Source organism: Sapajus apella, unplaced genomic scaffold (genome assembly GCF_009761245.1).
Source record: "Sapajus apella isolate SASKATOON/1434 unplaced genomic scaffold, GSC_monkey_1.0 scaffold13, whole genome shotgun sequence".
In the NCBI taxonomy this organism is placed as follows: domain Eukaryota; kingdom Metazoa; phylum Chordata; class Mammalia; order Primates; family Cebidae; genus Sapajus; species Sapajus apella.
The window spans coordinates 23,111,244-23,131,886 of record NW_022436953.1 but is presented as its reverse complement, the minus strand read 5'-3'; the positions used below and the strand labels follow the sequence as shown (position 1 = coordinate 23,131,886).

The 20,643-nt window shown below is 38.7% G+C and overlaps 1 protein-coding gene across 1 annotated transcript in view; it reads left to right on the top strand.

Annotated features, from left to right (window-relative positions):
• MCMBP (minichromosome maintenance complex binding protein) overlaps positions 1-20,643 on the top strand; it is a 46,183-nt gene that overhangs the window by 16,782 nt on the left and 8,758 nt on the right. Inside the window, exons 3-11 of the mRNA XM_032281822.1 lie at positions 85-225; positions 341-382; positions 2,101-2,202; positions 5,950-6,094; positions 9,747-9,898; positions 11,620-11,720; positions 16,237-16,409; positions 17,073-17,196; positions 18,717-18,834. Of these exons, the coding sequence (XP_032137713.1) occupies positions 85-225; positions 341-382; positions 2,101-2,202; positions 5,950-6,094; positions 9,747-9,898; positions 11,620-11,720; positions 16,237-16,409; positions 17,073-17,196; positions 18,717-18,834 (1,098 nt within the window). The remainder of the gene's footprint in view (positions 1-84; positions 226-340; positions 383-2,100; positions 2,203-5,949; positions 6,095-9,746; positions 9,899-11,619; positions 11,721-16,236; positions 16,410-17,072; positions 17,197-18,716; positions 18,835-20,643) is intronic.

Below are 20,643 nucleotides of genomic sequence, written 5' to 3'. Positions count from 1 at the left end.
GTCTGGATATAAAGTTTGTGTATGTATGCTTAATGTTATATAGATGGGATATTTAGTTGACTTACTTGATTATTTTCTTTTAAGGTACCGTCACTGAATGAAGTTCCCCTTCATTATTTGAAACCTAATAGTTTTGTGAAATTTCGTTGCATGATTCAGGATATGTTTGACCCTGAGTTTTACATGGGAGTTTATGAAACGGTTAATCAAAACACAAAAGCACATGTAAGTATTGCTGTTTTCCTGAATTTGTGGTATTAATTTTGTTCTTGTGCTGTTTGCGGTAGTTTTGGTTCTGATATATTGATATAATTCTGTTTTCCTATGTTTTGGGTCATAGGTTCTTCATTTTGGAAAATATAGAGATGTAGCAGAGTGTGGGGTATGTATCTTTAATGTATGTAAAACATTTTTAGTAAGAATTTTTCCTAAACAGAGAATTTGTAATTTGGCTAATCTTAAATTTATTTATCTTGTATGTAAGTCATAAGAAATCATGTGAAATGTTTTCTTTATTTGGCTTTAAGAGTTTGATGTGACTTTTTTAGTCTTCTAAAGATCTTTTAGAAGGGAAAATACTGTTAATGCCAAAATTAATTTCTCTCTCCCTTACCCGTATATAATATATGTAAAACAAAGTACCCTAGGTTGCAAAATTAAATCCTTTTTTATTCTTTCAAAGACAAAGCCAGTGGCATTCCCAATGTTTTTGATAGAAAACTGTCAGAATCAGCCTGTAATATAGAAATTTAGTGAAATAATCATTCCTAGGTAGCTCTGAGATGAGATTCAAAAGTCAGATATTACTCCCTAGGAAAGGCATATTCTCTTTCAAATATACTTAGAAAACTCTAAGAGGTAGAAGAGACCCAAGAGACATCAAGTTTGAGCCTAATGCATACAAGCTAGGATTTTTTGTTTGCTTTTCTTTCTAGGCCCAAAGTACCTTTTTCCTAGAATGAGTCTTTTATTTATGATTTTTGAGCAACATGTGTACTGACTCTCTCTTAGCCTTTAATAGGCATGGGCAGCCTCATCTCTTTTATTGGCCCATTTCCAGATACTGAGATTACTGAGTTATATTAATACACAACTTTTTCTAGTATACAATAATGTAATATATTAGCCTAATGTGTTAGGGCTCCTTAAACAAGGGTTACTATAATCATTAATACAGTTGATCCATTAGGCTTGGCACAGCATTTATTTTGTGGAAAGACTCTAAAAGAGAGAGCCCTGAAGTTCATCATGTGTTAAGATTGCACAGGTCTGTCTTTCAAATTGAGTTCATTACTCTAAATAATTGTCAGAAGTTATATTTTTGTTAAATATAATCTTTGCAGTAACCTTCCAAATTAGGGCTATTTTTCTGTCCAAATCTGCCTACCGAACCAGAATATTTAATTAACAACAACTTCTGTGAATTAACAGACTGATATTAAGGTTTGATAAATCAATCTCCTGAGGTTTGGGTAAGCCAAGAGTTAGACTCCAAGAATGTAAAAACCCTAGATAATCTGATAGAAGTAAGGTTCTAGATCCACAAAGCAGAGAACTAGACCCAGACCATAAGTCACTCCATAGAGGTCCAATTTTTCTGGATTTGAGGGAGGAAGTGTTCGATGACTGTATTTGAAATGATTTCAGGCTGGGCGTGATGGCTCACGCCTATAATCCCAGCACTTTGGGAGGCCAGGGCGGGTGGATTACCTGAGGTCGGGAGTTTGAGACCAGCCTGACCAACATGGAGAAACCCCTTCTCTACTAAAAACAAAATTAGCCACGTGTTGTGGCACTTGCCTGTAATCCCAGCTAACTTGGGAGGCTGAGGCAGGAGAATCGCTTGAACCAGGAGGTGGAGGTGCAGTGCCATTACACTCCAGCCTGGGCAACAAGAGCGAAATTCTGTATCAAAAAAAAGAAGAAATGATTTTTTATCGATTTTCTTTTAAAAAGTGATAGTTTGGAATTAGTTACTTGTTAATTAAATTAACTTGTAAAATATTTGCTGTGGTGTTACATGAAAATGTGCTTGCTAATTTTAAAATAAATTTTTTTTTTCAAATAAATTTTTAAAAATACTTTTTATGTGTATCATAGCCTCAACAAGAACTTGATTTAAACTCTCCACGAAATACCACTTTGGAAAGACAGACTTTCTATTGTGTTCCGGTGCCTGGGGAATCTTCATGGGTAAAAGAAATATCCTTTATCTGAACTTTCTTATTGTGTTGATGGTTTCTAAAAACTTAGTCTTTAATTATTCTTCCTTTGCAAAGCTTGGCTTTATTTTAATAAAATGTGTTTTATTTGTTCTAATTGAGAAAACCCATAAAACAAGCTAAGTATTCATCACTGAGGAATGGTGAAATTATATAGTACATTCCTATAATATTAGAAATACTATTAAAAAGATTGCAGTAAATTTTTTTTTCTTTTCTTTTTTTTGAGATAGGGGTGCACTGTCACCAGGCCGGAGTGCAGTGTCACAAACATGGCTCACTGCTGCTTCAACCCCCTGGGTTCAAGCAATCCTCCTGCCTCAGCCTTTGTAGTAGTTGGGACCACAAGCATGTGCCACTATCCCTGGCTAATTTTTTGGTTTCTTGTAGAAACAGGGTTCACTTTGTAGCCCAAGCTGGCCTTGAACTCCTGGGCTCAAGTGATCCTCTGACCTCAGCCTCCCAAAATGCAGGGATTATAGGTGTGAGCCACCACAGTCCACCTAAGGCACAGAAAAAATATCATAATGATTAAAGTAAAAACATAGTTTCAAATTACATTCTAATTTTCTTAAGGGAAAACATGTTGGCCGTTTCGAGAGGGGATTGTAGAAACATCTCCTTTTTATTTACGGTAATAGTTTTTTAAGGCATGGCTCACCTACACTGAAATGCACAGATTTTAAGGTAATGCACAGTGATTTGAATAAATGCATCTACCCATATAATTTATACCCCAAAGTAAAGAACTTATGCCTAAAAATTCCCTTCTGCCTTTTTCCAGAAAGTGTAAGCACAGTCCTCAATTATTTCACTATTGCTTGGTTTTGCCTGTTCTTCAGTGGCATCTAAATGGAATCATATAGTATGTAGTCTTTGGGTCTGACATCTTGTGTTTAACATAATGAAAGTCATTCATGTGCATATCAGTAGTTCTTCATTTCTATTTTTTTTCTAAGTATGATTTGTTTATACAGTCTTCAGTTGATAAGCATTTAGGTTGTTTGCAGTTTTAAGTTGGGCATTTTCTTTGTGAGAATATTTTGAACTACTAATTCAGTTTAACAGATATGTTGAGGCAGTTATGATAAATTGCATCTTTCAAGGACTTTTTTGAAGTCATTTAAACCTAGTTGTTGAATTTATTGACAAAGCTTGTCAGAGTATTTCCTTGTTTTTTTTTTTTGTTTTTTTTTTTGAGACAGAATTTCGCTCTTGTTACCCAGGCTGGAGTGCAATGGCGCGATCTCGGCTCACCGCAACCTCCGCCTCCTGGGTTCAGGCAATTCTCCTGCCTCAGCCTCCTGAGTAGCTGGGATTACAGGCACGCGCCACCATGCCCAGCTGAATTTTTGTATTTTTAGTAGAGACGGGGTTTCACCATGCTGACCAGGATGGTCTCGATCTCTTGACCTCGTGATCCACCTGCCTCGGCCTCCCAAAGTGCTGGGATTACAGGCGTGAGCCACCGCGCCCGGCCTGTGTTTTCTTTTTAATGTCTGTGGGATATCTAGCATTCATCTCTTTCATTCCCAATAATGTTAGTTTATATTTCACTTCAATTTTATCTGTTTTCTGTTTTATCCACTTCTGTTTTATTTCCCTTTTCTTGGTTTGATTTTAATTGGTCATTTTCTAGCTTTTTAAGGTAGATGCTCAGGTCATTGATTTCAAATTTTTCTTGTTTTCTAATGTTAGCTACTAAAGCTATAAATTTCTCCCTAACCACTGCTTTAGTTGCATCCCACAAGTTTTGATTTGTTGTGTTTTTACTATCATTCACTTCAAAATATTTTCTAATTTCCCTGTGATTTCTTCTTTGATTCTTGGCCCTGGCAACAGTCTGCTTTTGTTATCCTCATTCTTTGTGCTATTTTTGTCATATATTTCACTCATACTTAGATTATAGAACTCACAATATATGATTACTATTTTTGCTTTAAACAGTCATTTGTTTTTTATATAAATTAAGAAACAAGAAGAATTCATCTTTTATATTTGGCACTATTTCCCTTAGCGATTTTTTTTTTTTTTTTTTGAGATGGAGTCTCGCTCTGTTGCCAGGCTAGAGTGCAGTGGCGTAATCTTGGCTCACTGCAGCCTCTGCCTCCCAGGTTCAAGAGATTCTCCTGCCTCAGCCTCCCAAGTAGCTGGGACTACAGGCACATGCCATCACGCCCAGCTAATTTTTTTCTGTTTTTAGTAGAGACATGGTTTCATCATGTTGACCAGGATGGTCTCAAAAAACCTTGTGATCCACCTGCCTCTGCCTCCCAAAGTATTGGGATTACAGGTGTGAGCCACTGCACCTGGCCAGTGATGATATTTTTTGAAGTACAGATCTTTCGGTGACAAATTCTGTCAGTTTCTGTTCAATTGAAAATGTCTTTTATTTTGCCTTCATTTTTGTTTATTTATTTATTTTGAGAAAAGGTCTCTCCCTTTGTTGCCTAGGCTGGTCTCAAACTCCTGAGCTCAAGCGATCCACCTGCCTTGGCCTCCCAAAGCACTAGGATTCCAGATGTGAACTGCTACACCTGGCCTCACCCTTTTTTTTTTGAAAAACATTTTCATTGGATATAGAATTTTAATTTTTTATTTTAATATTTTACATATAAAAAAAATAGGCCGGGCACAGTGGCTCATGCCTATAATCCCAGCATTTTGGGAGGCAGAGGCAGGAGGTTCACTTGAGGCCGGGAGTTCAAGACCAGCCTGGCTAATATGACAATTAGCCGGGCATGGTGGTAGATACCTTTGGTTCCAGCTACTCCAGTGGCTTGAGGCAGGAGGATCGCATGAACCCAGAGGACAGGTTGCAGTGAGCTGAGATCACACCACTGTACTCTAGCCTAGGTAACAGAGTGAGACTGCCTCAAAAAAAAACAGAGACGGGATCTCACTATTTTGCCTAGGCTACTCTCAACCTCCTGGGCTAAGCAATCCTCCCACCTCAGCCTCTCAAAGTGTTGGGTTTACAGATGTTAGCTACCACACCCACCTGGGATTTGTTAGGGGGGGTGTAGCACAGCCCTTAGTGTGCAGTAGATTGTCCTTATTCATGAGGTGTGCTATTTCTAGGTCTCACCTAAATGCCTGGGGTGACTAGCAGGGTGCATTCTAGTATTATACTACTTTCAGAGTCTCCATTTAAAATCTCTGCCGGCTAGCAGCTGTTCTCTGCTAGGCCTCAGGGAATCTTGACTTGTATAGCCACAGCTTAGTGTTTTGTCAGAGATCCAAATGGAACCTTTTGGGTCTTTTATCCGTAACTACTTCCTTTCTAGTCCTTCTCTGCAAATTCCAGTTGCTTTCAGTAGCCCTGAACCATGTGCTCTGTCTTCTCCATCCAGTAAGAGCAGAGTCTCTACTGCTCTTTGTTACAGTTTGGAGAATATCTCCAGGAGAGAGCTGGGAGAATTTGAAGTTTACCTGCTGTATTTCTCCTCATTCAAGGATCACAGCCTATGCTCCCTGTTATCCAGTGACTGAAAACAGTTGTTTCACGTATTTTGTCCAGTTACATTGTTGTTTACAGCAAGGATAGGAGCATAAGGTTGTTCCTGTTACTCTCATGACCAAAACTGGAAGTCTGGTCTCCTTTTAAAAATGCACTTTCACTTTAACTGAATTGCCAAACTAGTAATTTTTTATAAGTCATATCATTAGCATAACATTTAGGATATTCTTCAGTTTATGGTAGTCTTTTCTTAACTTTTCATTTAACGCCTGTGTTAATGCAAACCAAGCTCGAGTCAGTCCCTCAACATCCTACACTCCTAGTCGCCACAAGAGGAGTTATGAAGATGATGACGATATGGACCTACAGCCCAATAAACAGAAAGACCAACATGCAGGTGCCAGACAAGCAGGTAGTGTGTCAACAGGTTTCTCGTAGACTTTGCTCTCTTACAGTAGATTAATTTTCAGAGTTAATTATTATGTAATATAGCTCTACATTTAGGAGTTGGCGATGATGTGGCAAACTTCAAGTCTGTCAAGAGTTACAGACAGTGTTGAGTTTTTACAGTACTCTTTGGTTAGACTGTTCTTCACAGCTGAGCAATTAGGCATCACTTGGGGACAAGTGGCTGCTCTAATGTACATTAGAGCAGTTTTTGGAGTCTCAACTGACTAAATAGAAAGGTCTTTTCTACATATTTCTTTTTTTCCCCCAATTCTTAAATAATATGGAAGCCTGGTGCTTTACCCTAAAAACGACTTGTTTTTATCTGAAAACATGCTTTCTCATTTTATTATTTATTTATTTTTTGTTTCACTCCTGTCACCCATGCTGGAGTGCAGTGGCACAGTCTTGGCTCACTGGAACCTTTACCTCCCATGCTCAGGTGTACCATGCCTCACTAATTTTTGTGGGTTTTTTTGTAGAGACAGGGTTTTGCCATGTTGTCCAGGCTGGTCTCAAACTCCTGAGGTCAAGATATCCGCCCACCTCGGCCTCCCAAAGTATTTAAAAAACATGCTTAAAATGTACCTACTTCTGGTTGAGACAAAGAAACCAAAAGTTTAAACTTTCTACTTAGCAAGAGCATGAGAGAAATTCAGAATTGCTACGTATCATTATTGATTTCAATCACAGTTTTTTGGTTTTCTTTTAGAGATAGGATCTTGCTCTATCACCCAGACTGGAGTATAGTGGCATGATCATGCTTCACTGTAGCCTTGACCTCCTGGGCTCAAGTGATCTCTTATTTGAATCTGCCTGGTAGCTAGGGCTATAGGCGCATGCTACCAAACTCAACTAACTTTTTAAATTTTGTGTAGAGATGAGATCTCATTATGTTCCCCACGCTGGTCTCAAACTCCTGCGCTCAAGTGATCCTTTCATATCAGCCTCCCAAAGCACTGACATTACATGTGTGAGCCACCATGCCTAACCAGTCATAGCTTTTATAAGCAGTGAATTTCTTTGTTATGGCAGGTATATAAGTTTGTCTTTATTTTTCCTTCTATGTGCTAGTCACTTCAGCACCTTTAATCAAAAGGAAAATTAAAGGACAAGGAGGCAAAACAAATCAGTCTGTTCATTTACTATTTGCAGGATTGGATTGAGAAGGCAGATTTAACAGTCAGTGGTGAACAAGGATTTACTAATGAATTTTATTTACTCCGTATAAGAAATAATACAGAGAGGCTGGGCATGGTGCCTCACACCTATAATCCAGCACTTTGGGAAGCCAAGGCAGGCAGATCATTTGAGGTCCGGAGTTCGAAACCAACCGGGCCACATGGTGAAACCCTGTCTCTATTAAAAACAAATATTACCTGAGTGTGGTGGTGCACACCTGTAGTCCCAGCTATTTGAGAGGCTGAGGCAGGAAAATTGCTTGAACCCAGGAGGCAAAGGCTGGAGTGAGCCATGATCACGCCACCACACTCTGGTCTGGGTAACAGAGCAAGACTCTCTCTCAAAAAAAAGAAAGAAATAGGGCCAGGTGGGGTGGCTCACACCTGTAATCCCAGCACTTTGGGAGGCCAAGGCATGCGGATCACAAGGTCAGGAGTTCAAGACAAGCCTGGCCAACATGGTGAAACACTGTCTCTACTAAAAATACAAAAAATTAGCCGGACACAGTGGAACACGCCTGTAGTTCCAGCTACTTGGGAGGGAGGCTGAGGCAGGAGAATCGCTTGAACCTGGGAGGCAAAAGTTGCAGTGAGCTGAGATTGCACCACTGTACTGCAGTCTGGGTGACAGAACAAGACTCAATGTGAAAAAAAAGAAAAAAGGGCATAATACGGAAAGATCTTGTATACCTTTTGCCTCCTTCCGCATGATAACATCTTACATAATTGTAGTAGAATATCATAACCAGGAAATGGACATTGATACAATCACTTTTTTTTTTTTTTTTTTTTCCTGACACGGAGTTTCACTCTTGTCACCTAGGCTGGAGTGCAGTGGTGTGATTTCAGCTCACTGCAACCCCCGCCTCCTAGGTTCAAGCAATTCTCCTACCTCAGCTTCCAGAATAGCTGGGACTACAAGCGTGTGCCACCATGCCTGGCTAATTTTTAATTTTTATTAGAGATGGCGTTTCACCATGTTGGCCAAGATGTTCTTGTTCTCCTGAGCTTGTGATCCGCTCACCTTGACCTCCCAAAGTGCTGGGATTACAGGCGTGAACCACCTCGCCTGGCCAATATAATCTTATTTTTACATGTACTTATTTGTGACTATTTCATTCTTTGCAGTTTTCTCATGTGTAGATTCATATGACCACCACAGTTAAGATCAGGAGTATTTTATTACCTAGATCTCTCATGTTGCCCTTCTATGCTCATAACTACTACTCTCCTGCCTCTTCCCTCCCCCCAAGTCTCTAGCCTCTGGCAACCACTGGTCTCTTCTCCATCTCTTTTAATTTTGTCATTACAAGAATGTTACATGGCTGGGCGCAGTGGCTCATGCCAGGACTTTGGGAGGCCTACGTGGGTGGATCACGAGGTCAGGAGTTTGAGACCAGCCTGAACAACATGGTGAAACCCGTCTCTACTAAAAATACAAAAATTAGCTGGTGTGGTGGCGGGCACCTGTAATCCCTGCTACTCAGGAGAGTCACTTGAGGCAGGAGAATCACTTGAACCCGGGAGGCAGAGGTTGCAGTGAACTGAGATCACGCCATTGCTCTCCAAAGTGGATGACAGAGCAAGACTCCATCTAAAAAAAAAACAGAATGTTATAGAAATGAAATTGTATATTATGTAAATATCGGGGATTGGCTTTTCTTCAGCACAGTTCCCTTAAGATCTGTCCCAGTTATTGCATGTGTCGGTAGTTTGTCCCTTTTATTGCTGAGTAGTATTTCATGATATGGCATAATACGATTACCTTGTTACAGCCCTAAAGTGTAACTACTTCAGGAGTTGGAGTTACTCATTTATTTAAGATGGGGTTTCACCATGATGGCCAGGCTGGTCTTGAACTCCTGACCTCAGGTGATCCACCCACATCGGCCTCCCAAAGTGCTAGGATTACAGGTGTGAGACACCACGCCTGGCTGGAGTTATTCTTTTAATGACCTGTATATCCCCAACAACTAGTTTGATTCCTGGTGTGTACTGGATATTAATAAGCATTTGATAAATTAATTGATTGCTGTATGGTTTTATTCTGCTTAATTAGTAGAAAAAGTACATTCTTCCAAGGAGTTTTGCTGTGGGTAGATCATGTATTTCTTAAATCAAAGATGTCAAAGTTACCAGATTGCAAATCAACTTTTGAAAGTGATTATACATGAGATTTGATGGGAGGAATTTGTTGACATCTTAGAGTAAGGGAAAAAAGTAAAATTTTTAGATCTTCACATTTATCTTTGTTCTCTTATTGATCAAACAAAAGACTTTGTTAGTATGTGCTGTTTTCCTTAAAAATTGTAACAACTTGAACTTTGCAAGCTCAGAAGCATCATGTATATCAAACTTGTAAGGCGCTTATGGAATGGTCCTTTTCTCCAGAAGGCCTTAGAAAAGACTAAGTGCAATACTATCCTTTAAATTTAGGGAGTGTTGGTGGTCTTCAATGGTGTGGAGAGCCAAAACGTTTAGAAACCGAAGCTTCTGCTGGGCAACAGATCAACTCTCTGAACTTCTCTTCTCCTTTTGATTTGAATTTTCCATTGCCGGGAGAAAAGGGCCCTGCATGCCTTGTGAAGGTAATAAAACCTTTTGTAGATCTGACATTGACATGTTATATGTCTCAGAAACTAGCTTAGTATCTGAGCATTTTCATTAGCTTTCTTGTCCTGGGCTAGTTACAGCAAATCACTGCAAATTTAATAGCCTAAAGCAGCAAAAATTTATCATCTTACAGGCTGTAGGTCAGAAATCCGACATGGTCTCACTGGGGTAAACTTAAGGTGCCAACAGGGCTATATTCCTTTTTTTGGAGCCACTAAGGGACAATTTCCTTGGCTTGTGGCACCCTCTTCCATATTCATAGCCAGCAACATTGCATTTGTCTGGCCATTTTTTTCTTGCAGACATCTTATCTGACCACAACCAGGAAACGTTTCCCAATTTTAAGAATCTGTGTGATTACATGGGACCCACCCAGTTAATTGAGGATAATCCCCCCATTTCAAAGTCCTTAATCACACCTGCACATTCCTTTTTGCATGTAAGCTAACCTATTCACAAGTTAAAATAATCAAAGAATATTTCAAATGCAGAAGCAGAACACCTTTTAAATTATGTCTGTTCCCATCTTGTATCATTTCTAACATAGTATTGTCTTCATTTTTGTCTTCTTCCTTCTCTCAGCAAAACCTATTTCTCACTTGTATTTAAAATAAAACAGAAGGAAGAAAACTGTTAATAGTTTTTTCTTCCGTCTTACTTATTGCAGTGTTTTGATCCTGATAAATGAGCAAGTATTAGAAGATTCAAAAATGATTAAGGATTTCCATCCTTTGTGCATTTTTTTGTTGTTGTTTTTAGGGTTTTTTTTGTTTTGTTTTGTTTTGTTTTTGAGACAGTCTCTGTTGTCCAGTCTGGTGTGCAGTGGCATGATCTCAGCTGACTGCAGCTGACTACAACTCCTCCTCCTGGGTTCAGGCAGTTTTCATGCTTCAGCCTCCTGAGTAGCTGGGGTTACAGGCATGCACCACCGCACCCAGCTAGTTTTTTGTATTTTTCATAGAGATGGGGTTTCAGTATGTTGGCCAGGCTAATCTTGAACTCCTGACTTCAAATGATCTGCCTGACTCAGCCTCCCAAAGTGCTGGGGCTTCAGGCGTGAGCCACCACACCCGGATTCTCAGTGGTTTTAACTAAAATGGCACTTCAGTCATATGGCACAGAGGCTAGAATTACCACCCTTCCCCCTGCTATGCTTCTACCAGGTCTCATCAGTAAGTGGCCTTGACTACTGCTGAAATCCATTATGATAGTCAATTTGGAAAGTTTTTTTTTTTTTTTAATTGTGAGAAATCTTGTGGTCATTCCAAGTTTTGTGTTAATCCGTCTAATGTTGCATAGTTTATGAATAAACACAAAGTTAGTCGTCTTGCTTTTGTTTTTTCCTTTTCTTGGTGTGGTTAATAGGTTTTGAGATAGTGCACATTTCTGGTTTTAACTGTTAGCCTTTGGAAAAACCTTTTTTTTTTTTTTTTTTTAATTTTAGGAAAAGCTTTTTTTGGGAAGTAGTGTGGTATATTGAAAACAGACATTAGTCTGGAAGTTAGGCATCCTGTGCTTTAGTTTTTAACTTAATTTGCTAAGTAGCAGAATGACTCTTGGTCTCAATTTATAAAATAAAGGACTTACTTTAAGGTCCATTTCCTGATCGAAAATTCTAAGATATTAGTATTTCAAGATTAATATCCTAGGCTTTGTGTCTCTTCTAACAGTATGATTCCATGTGGTCTTTTGTTAGGTTTATGAAGATTGGGATTGTTTCAAAGTAAATGACATTCTTGAGCTATATGGCATACTGTCTGTGGATCCTGTGCTGAGTATACTGAATAATGATGAAAGGTGAGTCTGTGTGCTCTTTTTTTGGTCTCCTTTATTTTGATATAATTTTGAGCTTTTAGAAAATTTACAGGATTGTTATAAAGAACTCCCTTTTCCCTTTTTCCCAGATGTAAACACTTATGCCCCATGTGCTTTGTCATTCATTTGTGCTCTCTGTGCACACTTTTTTCAGAAACACTTGAAAGTATGTTGCAGAAATCAAACCCTTTTACCCCTAATTACTTGTTAACATTTCCTAAGAGCACTTTTCTCATATTTAATCAGAGTACAGGTATCAAAACTAGGAAATTTGCCACAAATACACAATATGCTAATCCACAATCCATACTTAATTTCACTAATTGTCTTAAATCATGTTCTTTCTCACACTTCTCCCTTCCACACCCCCCCCCATTCCAGGGTTCAGAAGATGGCTCATTCTCTATTTCTACTGAGTTCATATTGTATTTCTGATTCCAGTTCAACATCACAGGTGTCGTTCTACTTGTTCTCCTTTCTATATTAGTGTAACTCTCTTAAACTTGATTACCAGTTTTCACAATTTATCATTTGCACATTTTTACAACATAAGGAAATTTCAGAATCGTTAACTTATACTACTATAAAACATGAACCTAAGTAACTGGAGTTCAATCTGAAACAGTCCTCAGACTTTGTGCATTTTGTTTTTCTTTTCTTTTCTTTTTTTTTTTTTTTTTTTTTTTAATGGCCTTGCTACTTTTTTTTTCCCTTAAACAACAGAAATGTATGTCTTGCAGTAGTCTGGAGGTTGGGAGGTCCAGAATCAAGGTTACCAGCGGACCTGGTGTCTAGTGATGGCCCACTTCCTGGTTTGCCGATGGCTGTCTTCTCACATGGTAGAGAGCAGACAGCCTTGATGCTTTCAAAGAGTGTAAGCCAGTTACGAGTTACTTGGGTTAGACTCAATGTTATGCATTTTTGGCAGGAATACTGCAGAAGTGATGTATCCTCAGTAGTTACAGCAGGAGGCATTTGATGTTAGTTTGTCCCATTACTCGTGAGGTTAATTTTCATTAGTTGGTTAAGGTGGTGTCTTCAAGATGTCTCTCTTCTATAAAGTTACATTTGTCTCTGTAATTGACAAGTAACTTGGAGGAAGATACTTTGGGACATGAATAATCCAGTTTCTCATTAAACTTTCACCAATTTATTTTAGCATCCATTGATCATTCTTGCTTGAATCAATTATTACTTTGTTGGCAATTATCTAACCCATTCCTTCCTTCTACTTTTATTTATTAGCATTCTACTATAAAAGAGATGTCTCTTCCATTTTGTTATTCAAGTTATTTGTTTACTTATATTTAGTATGGACTAATTCTGATTTTATTCAATGTTAATGTCATTATTTTGAGACCCAAATTTTTTTAGATTTGGCTAGCGGTAGCCACTTTAAGCAGGTGCTGGGTCCTTTTTGTGAGATGATCTTATCATTTTTCTTTATTTGTTTGTTTCTGAGACGGAGTCTTGCTCCGTCACCCAGGCTGGAGTGCAGTGGCGCAATCTCGGCTCACTGCAACCTCTGCCTCCTGGGTTCAAGAGATTATCCTGCCTCAGCTTCCTTATTGGCTGGGACTGTAGGCAAGCACTGGCCTATTAAGCTGTTGCAGCTTCATCATATACTTTGAAGATCTGAGCTCTAGATGTGCTTATTGGTACTGGGTTAGCTTTGCATCTAGGCCCTTACAGCAGACAGAGCTAGGATACATGCAACATATGTATACATATATATGCATACACATTTAAATGCACACATATGTACTCACACATACATATGTTTTGTATGTTTCTAAAGTCTATGAAAAACCGTATTTCTGATTCCAGTTCAGCACAACAGGTGTCATGTGTTCTAGTTGTTCTCCTGTCTATATTTATGACTTCCTTTTCTAACAGATTTGATTCCCATTATTCACAATCTGTCATTTGCCCATTTCTACCATATACAGAGGGAATTTCAGAATTGGTAAGCCATACCACTATAGAACATAAACCTAGTAATTAGTGTTCAATGCACGTTTCCAGTTCAGTTTTATTTTAGAATGCAGCTGTGTAGCCAGAGCTGTCTTCCAGTTACTCAAGTAACTTCTTCCCATTCAGTGTAATTTCATTATTTTACATAGATTCATTTATATCTGATTATGTTTCACTTCAGTTTTTTCTCCATCCTTACTGGTTTTTTGTTTTTAATAAAGGAAACATTAAAATTGTTGCCAAATTCAAACTACAAAGTGATACTCAGAGATGTCATTCTCAGCTATCCCCATTCCTGCTGTCTGTTCCCACCCAGCCTCCTTAGGGAACCATAGTTTCTGGTTTATCCTTCCTGGATTTCTTTTTTGTAAAAAATAAGTAGATATATATATATTTTATTTTTACCTTTTTCTTCTATAAAAGGTAGCATATATAGTATGTACTCTTTTACACTTTTTAATTTTTTTATTAACGTATGTTGGAAATCTAGATCTTCCTTGTTTTTCGTTTTGCTTTGAGAATGCCAAAAGCAAGGGCTGATGTCTCTCCACCAGAGTCCTCTTGTTGAAGACTGGACATTCATTGTCTTGGTTTCTGTGGAGGATGAATTTAACATTTTTCACAGTTAAAAAAAAAAAAAAGGTACAAAACAAAAATTTTAAACAATTTTAAATATGCTTAACAATCCCTTAATAGTATATGAAATTGTTCGTCTTGGCAATTTCTGGTTATGATGACTTTCCTGTTTAGTTACTTCCTTATTGATGCAGTTTAGTTTAGAAGTTGTATTAGTCAGGGTTCTCTAAAGGGTCAAAACTAATATGATGGATGAATATATGAAGAGGAGTTTATTAGAAGAATTGACTCACACAGTCACAAGGTAAAATCCTACAATCGGCCATCTGCAAGCTGAGGAGGAAGGAAGCCAGTCCGAGTCCCAAAACCTCAAAAGTAGGGAAGCTGATAGTACAGCCTTCAGTCTGTGACTAAAGGCCTGAGAGACCCTGGCAAACCACTGGTGCAAGTTTAAGAATCCAAAAGCTGAAGAATTTGGAGTCTGATGTTCAAGGACAGAAAGCATCCAGCATGGGAGAAAGATGGAGGCCAGAGACTCAGCCAATCTGCTCTTTGCATACCTGCCTTTATGCTGGCAGCTGGTTTGATGGTACCCACCCAGACTGAGGGTGGGTCTGCCTCTCCCAGTCCACTGACTCAAACGTTAATCTCCTTTGGCAGCACCCTCACAGACACACCCAGGAATAATACTTTGCATCCTTCAATCCAGTCAAGTTGACATTCAGTATTAACCATGGAGGATAAAAGCTCAGACAAGCAGACAGCCTGGGTTGGAGTCCTGACTTGGCCACTTACTAGCTGTGTGACTTTAGGCTTGGTTTTCTTGTTGTAAATACAGTAGATATGAGGTTTTGGTGAATTTGTACGTGTAAAGCTTTGAACATTGTCTGTTACATGGTACGTACTATGGAAAAGGTTATTATGCTTATATTAAAAAATATAGGAGTATGAATTCACACATGAGTAAATTACTTCAGTGTCTATAGCGTCTATAAAGTCAAGATCTAAAAATATTTAGTCATTTGTTTCAGTCATCTTACAAATCTATCGTCTGCAAATTAATTTAGCAAATCTGAAAAATTCATACTTTCATTGTTTGTCTACTCAGTATTCGGGGGATTATGTAAGAATAAAATTTAGGGAAAACAATTAGCAAGATAGGAAATGAATGGATTCTCCACACTGTGAATAATGTAGATAGATACTGGATGACTTTCAAGAAAAAGACCCCAGATTTTGAGATGTGCTGTCAAGTTTTTGATGTCTCAGTAGATAGTTAAGGAGTACTTGTGTTTTGAAATAACCTAATAAGTGATATCCTATATTCTGTTTATTGCAGTGCTTATAAAAAATACTGCTGTTCTTGGCTGGGCATGGTGGCTTACACCTGTAATCCCAACACTTTCAGAGGTTGAGGGAGGTGGTTCACTTGCGGTCAGGAGTTTGAGACCAACCTGGCCAACATAGCGAAACCCTGTCCCTATAAAAATACAAAAATTAGTCAGGTGTGGTGGTGCGCACCTATTGTCTACTTGTCTAGAACATTAGCTAAAGTCTAAAACATTCGCTGCTTGTCTAAAACAAGTAGCTAATCTTAGCTACTTAGGAGGCTGAGGCACGAGAATCACTTGAACCCAGGAGGCAGAGGTTGCAGTGAGCCGAGATTGCGCCACTGCACTCCAGCCTGGGCAACACAGTGAGACTCCATTCGCCCCTCCAAAAAAAAGTTACTGGGAAATGGAATAAATGCATATGTCATGATACGTCTTAACAAGTCTGAAGTCTGTGTGATGTAATACTTTAGAACGAAAGGCTACTTTCTGTTCTGTAAGGAGATGTACAGGTAGAAATATTCTTGGCTTTAATTCTGTTTTCCAAGATGCATATTATTTTTTGCATCTGTGCAATTGACGTATCTCTAAACTGAAACTTCATTGACTCTCCACAGGGATGCCTCTGCACTGCTGGATCCAATGGAGTGCACAGACACCGCAGAGGAGCAGAGAGTACACAGTCCTCCTGCTTCATTAGTGCCGAGAATTCATGTGATTTTAGCCCAGAAGTTGCAGCACATCAACCCGTTATTGCCTGCCTGCCTTAACAAAGAGGAGAGCAAAACCTGTAAGTCTAAGTGTTACAGTCTAGCGAACTATTAACTGTTAGCCTCAGTGTTATGTCCAGAGCTGCCTGTAACATGCTCATAGAGGAATTAAGAGTCAGGTCCTCATTCATCACAATAAGTGTTTTTAGTAATCTCTCTCTCGTTGCCCCATTTTTCTCTTACATTAATTCTTTTTATTGAAATGAGGACAAAAAAGGAGTATACAAGGCCAGGCATGGTGTCTCACTGCTGTAATCTCAGCACTTTGGGAGGCTGAGGCAGGTGGATCTTTTGAGACCAGCCTGGCCAACATGGTAAAACCTCATATCTACTAAAAATACAGAATTAGCCGGGCGTGGTGCTATGTGGCTGTAATCCCAGCTACTTGGGAGGCCGAGGCAGGAGAATCACTTGAACTCAGGAGGCAGAGGTTACACTGAGCCCATATCACATCATTGCAGTCCAGCCTGGACAAAAAGAGCGAAATTCCGTCTCAAAAAAAAAAAAAAGGGAGTATACAAACTGTCATATTTTTAAAATTGGCGTCACTTATGGATGGATGTGTTCAGTTTTACTAGCTGTCTTTTGAATTGTAGTGCTTTGTTCACGCAGTTATTTTTTACCTAGGACACTTGAGAGGAACTGGTGTGTGGTCCTGACTCTGGTCTCCCTTTCTCGTCTAGTTGTTTCAAGTTTCATGTCCGAATTGTCTCCAGTCAGAGCAGAACTTCTTGGGTTCCTCACTCATGCTCTTCTGGGGGATAGTTTGGCTGCCGAATACCTTATATTACATCTCATCTCCACAGTGTAAGTGCTGTATCCTGGTGGGAATTAAGGGAGTTTGGTCTGTGTAGAAAGTGGAAGAGCAGGAAGATTGCTGGTGTAATTTATGTGTGTTCATTATTAGGCTTCATCAAGTAGTTTTTATCTGTTCAGTGTAACAAGTGTTACACCAAATCACAAACAAATTCCTTTTCTCACAGTTTCACATTTAGCATTTTGATTATGTCTTCTTAACTTTTAGAGCCAAAATCAGATAAAGCATTGGTTGCCAACCTTTTTGGTACCCAAGGACCCATTTCATGAAAAGACCATTTTTCCACGGACCAGAGTGGGGATGGGTACAGGATGAAATTGTTCCACCTCAGATCATCAGGTGTTAGCTTCTCACAAGGAGCACACAAATGCGCAGTTCACAGTACGATTCACACTCCTGTGAGAGTCTGATGCCACTGCTGATCTGACAGTAGGTAGAGCTGGGGCGGTAATGCTTGCTCACCACTGTCCACCTCCTGCTTTGTGGACTGGTTTCTAACAGGCCATGACCAGTACCGGTCCATGGCCTGGGGCTTGGGGATGCCTGAGGTAAAGGACCTGGCTGATGAGTAAAATGAGCTACTTTATCCCTTTTGCATTCTGAATGCTCTGTTTATATGTCCCAAGGCGCCCACATCATGTGCACATTTAACGTGGACAGTGACACTAGCACCACATCCCTTGACTCCACTGTTATTTCTTTGTTTTCTGATTCTAAAACTAATGTAGGCCTTTGACAAGTTACAAGAACATAAAGAAGGAAATGCACATCATCTGTGATTTCATCACTTAGAACCTCCATTAACATTTTGGTACACGTTCATTGATTTTTGTTTACATATGTATACATCCCTGCATAGATCTTAGTTATATTCTAAGCACAGATCTGTGTCTTGTTTTTAGCAATTGATATATATTAAACATTTTCCCATCATAATGCTTCATGACCTTTGTATTGGCTGCAAACTGTTTCACTATACAGTTGTTACCATACTGTAACAGTTTCCCTAAATGTTAGGTTTTCCTAGCTTTTCTCTATTATAAAGTTGCACTAAACATCTTTGTGCTGTAAATCTTATCTTTTCTCAGATCGATCTGTGACAGTAGTACATAATGCTTGATAGCACAGACTCTGGAACCAAAGTACCTGGATTCATATCCCAGCTCTATCAGCTTCTGGCTAGATGTACATGTTGCTTATTATCATCTCTGTGCCTCAGATTTCTCATCTGTAAAGCAAAGACAACAGTACCTGCTTCCGAATGTTTCAAGGTTAAATGAGGGAGCATTTACATACTCAGAACAGTCTTTGGCACGTGATCAGCAGCACTTGTGTCCAAACATTGGCTAGTACTTTTATTTTATTGATGTTATTCTGATATAATAACTGGTCAAGAGTATTCTGGTTTATATTTAATGACAACATTAAGCTGATTTTTCTGTTCTTTACTTTTCGATAGAAATCAGGAAATTGCTTCAGCATCTTATTGATTGATTTCTTTCTTTTCTAGATACACAAGAAGAGACGTTCTTCCACTAGGAAAATTTACAGTTAACTTGAGTGGTTGCCCACGGAATAGTACCTTCACAGAACACTTATATCGAATTATTCAACATCTTGTCCCAGCAGTAAGATGAATATAAATATGTATTATAAACCTAAGCACACTTAACAAATCCATCTATCTTTCCATTCAACCCGGATATTTAACTTAGGGATTTTAATAGATCTTATTTAAGGGGAAACAAAGCCTGACAAGTTACATAATTTAAAATGTACTTTCCCCTAAACGTTTCACTTTTTTTTCTTTTTGTCTAAGCACAAATTTCTGTAAGTCTTAACAATTAATACAATTGCAGTAACTCCCTTAAAATTATGCTCTGTTGATACCAATTTGTTTGTGCAATTTGGTATCCTTTTTGCGCACTAAAATCTTAAATCTAAATGAACTCTAAATTATAGGAGCATAATTCTTTTAATTGAGGTAATAAAGTTCTTTATCTCCATTGCCCCAATTTTAATTCCTGTTTGGAAAGTTGAGCTCACTTTATTTGCCAGGGTATCTGGATTGCAGTATTTGTGTGGTGCTAGGATCTTGGGAACAGGGGAATTGCTTCTGATTAGTTGTGTGACTGAAAATAGTGATCCCTTCTTTGGACATTGAAGAGGCTGCACTAGATCCTTATTGAACCAAATGTATTGAGTGTCTCAGTGCTAGCACTTGTCCAGGCCCTCAAGAGGCAAAAGTGGACCAGAATACACCAGCATTTCTCAGTCTCCTTAGACTCACTTTACACTCTGAAAAACATATTACTACTCAAAATGCTGTTTTTCACATTTTTCATGTTATATTTATCATTAATTTACCAAATTAGAAGGTAAAGCAAATACATTTATTAAAAATAAAAAAATACATAGAGACGAATATTTTTATAAAAACAACTTTTCACAAGCCAAAAATGATCAGTGATAAAAGCAACATTGTTTTACATTTTTGCAAGTCTCTTTAATGTCTGGATTAATAGGAGACAACAGATGCTTGCATCTGCTTCTGCCTTCAGTTTGTTGTAATCTGAGGTTTTGGTTGAAGTATGTAAAGGAAAGCTGGCCTCACACAGTTGGAAAGGTAGTTGGTAAAGATGGTTTCAGTAGCCTTTGTAGGTAACTTGGTGGTGGTCTTTGATAGTAGACCGAAACTATCCACATGACATTTTCTTAAAGATAGATAAGTGTGGAATCCGAAATCTTATTCGTAAACTTTCCATACTCTGCTATGATAAAATTCATTAGTCTCGCACATTGAAAGGATCTTTTCTTCATGCATGATTTTGACCTGATTGACCCCATAAAAGTGTTTGAGCAATTCCCTGGGGAGTCTCTGGACCACATTTTGAGAATTATTGAAACACTCAGATCCTTTGCCCTTACAGAGTTTAGGTAAAAGACCAACAAATAAATTAATCCATGGTAGGTCATTTAAGCTTCCCTAAGCTTCCCTGTTTTCTTAGACTCACTGAGCTAATGTATAAAACACCTCTAAATTTTGGCAATATATCTTACCTCTTCCTTGACAGCCTTCCCCTACCATACCCTCTTCTCCACCCTTGCCACACATTGTTTAGGCTGGAGGGTAGAAGAATGATTGGTGTATAAAGCAGAACACAGAGTGTTGAGAATGGTGGCTCAGGAGCTGGAGGAGGAGCATTGATGGGTTGCTTACTCATTAGACTGAAGAAGAAGGTGCACACAGCCGGGAGCCATGTCCTGAGAACTGCAGCATGTCACCATAGCTCAGTGTGCTCTGCTCCTTGATTTTTCTCTGAAAAGTTTGTTCAAAAATGTCTGTGATGAATGAATGTAATTTTAACTCAAAGAATATAGAGGAAAATTAAACTTTTCTCTCCCCATCTTGAAGAATAAAATTAACATTTTCTTTT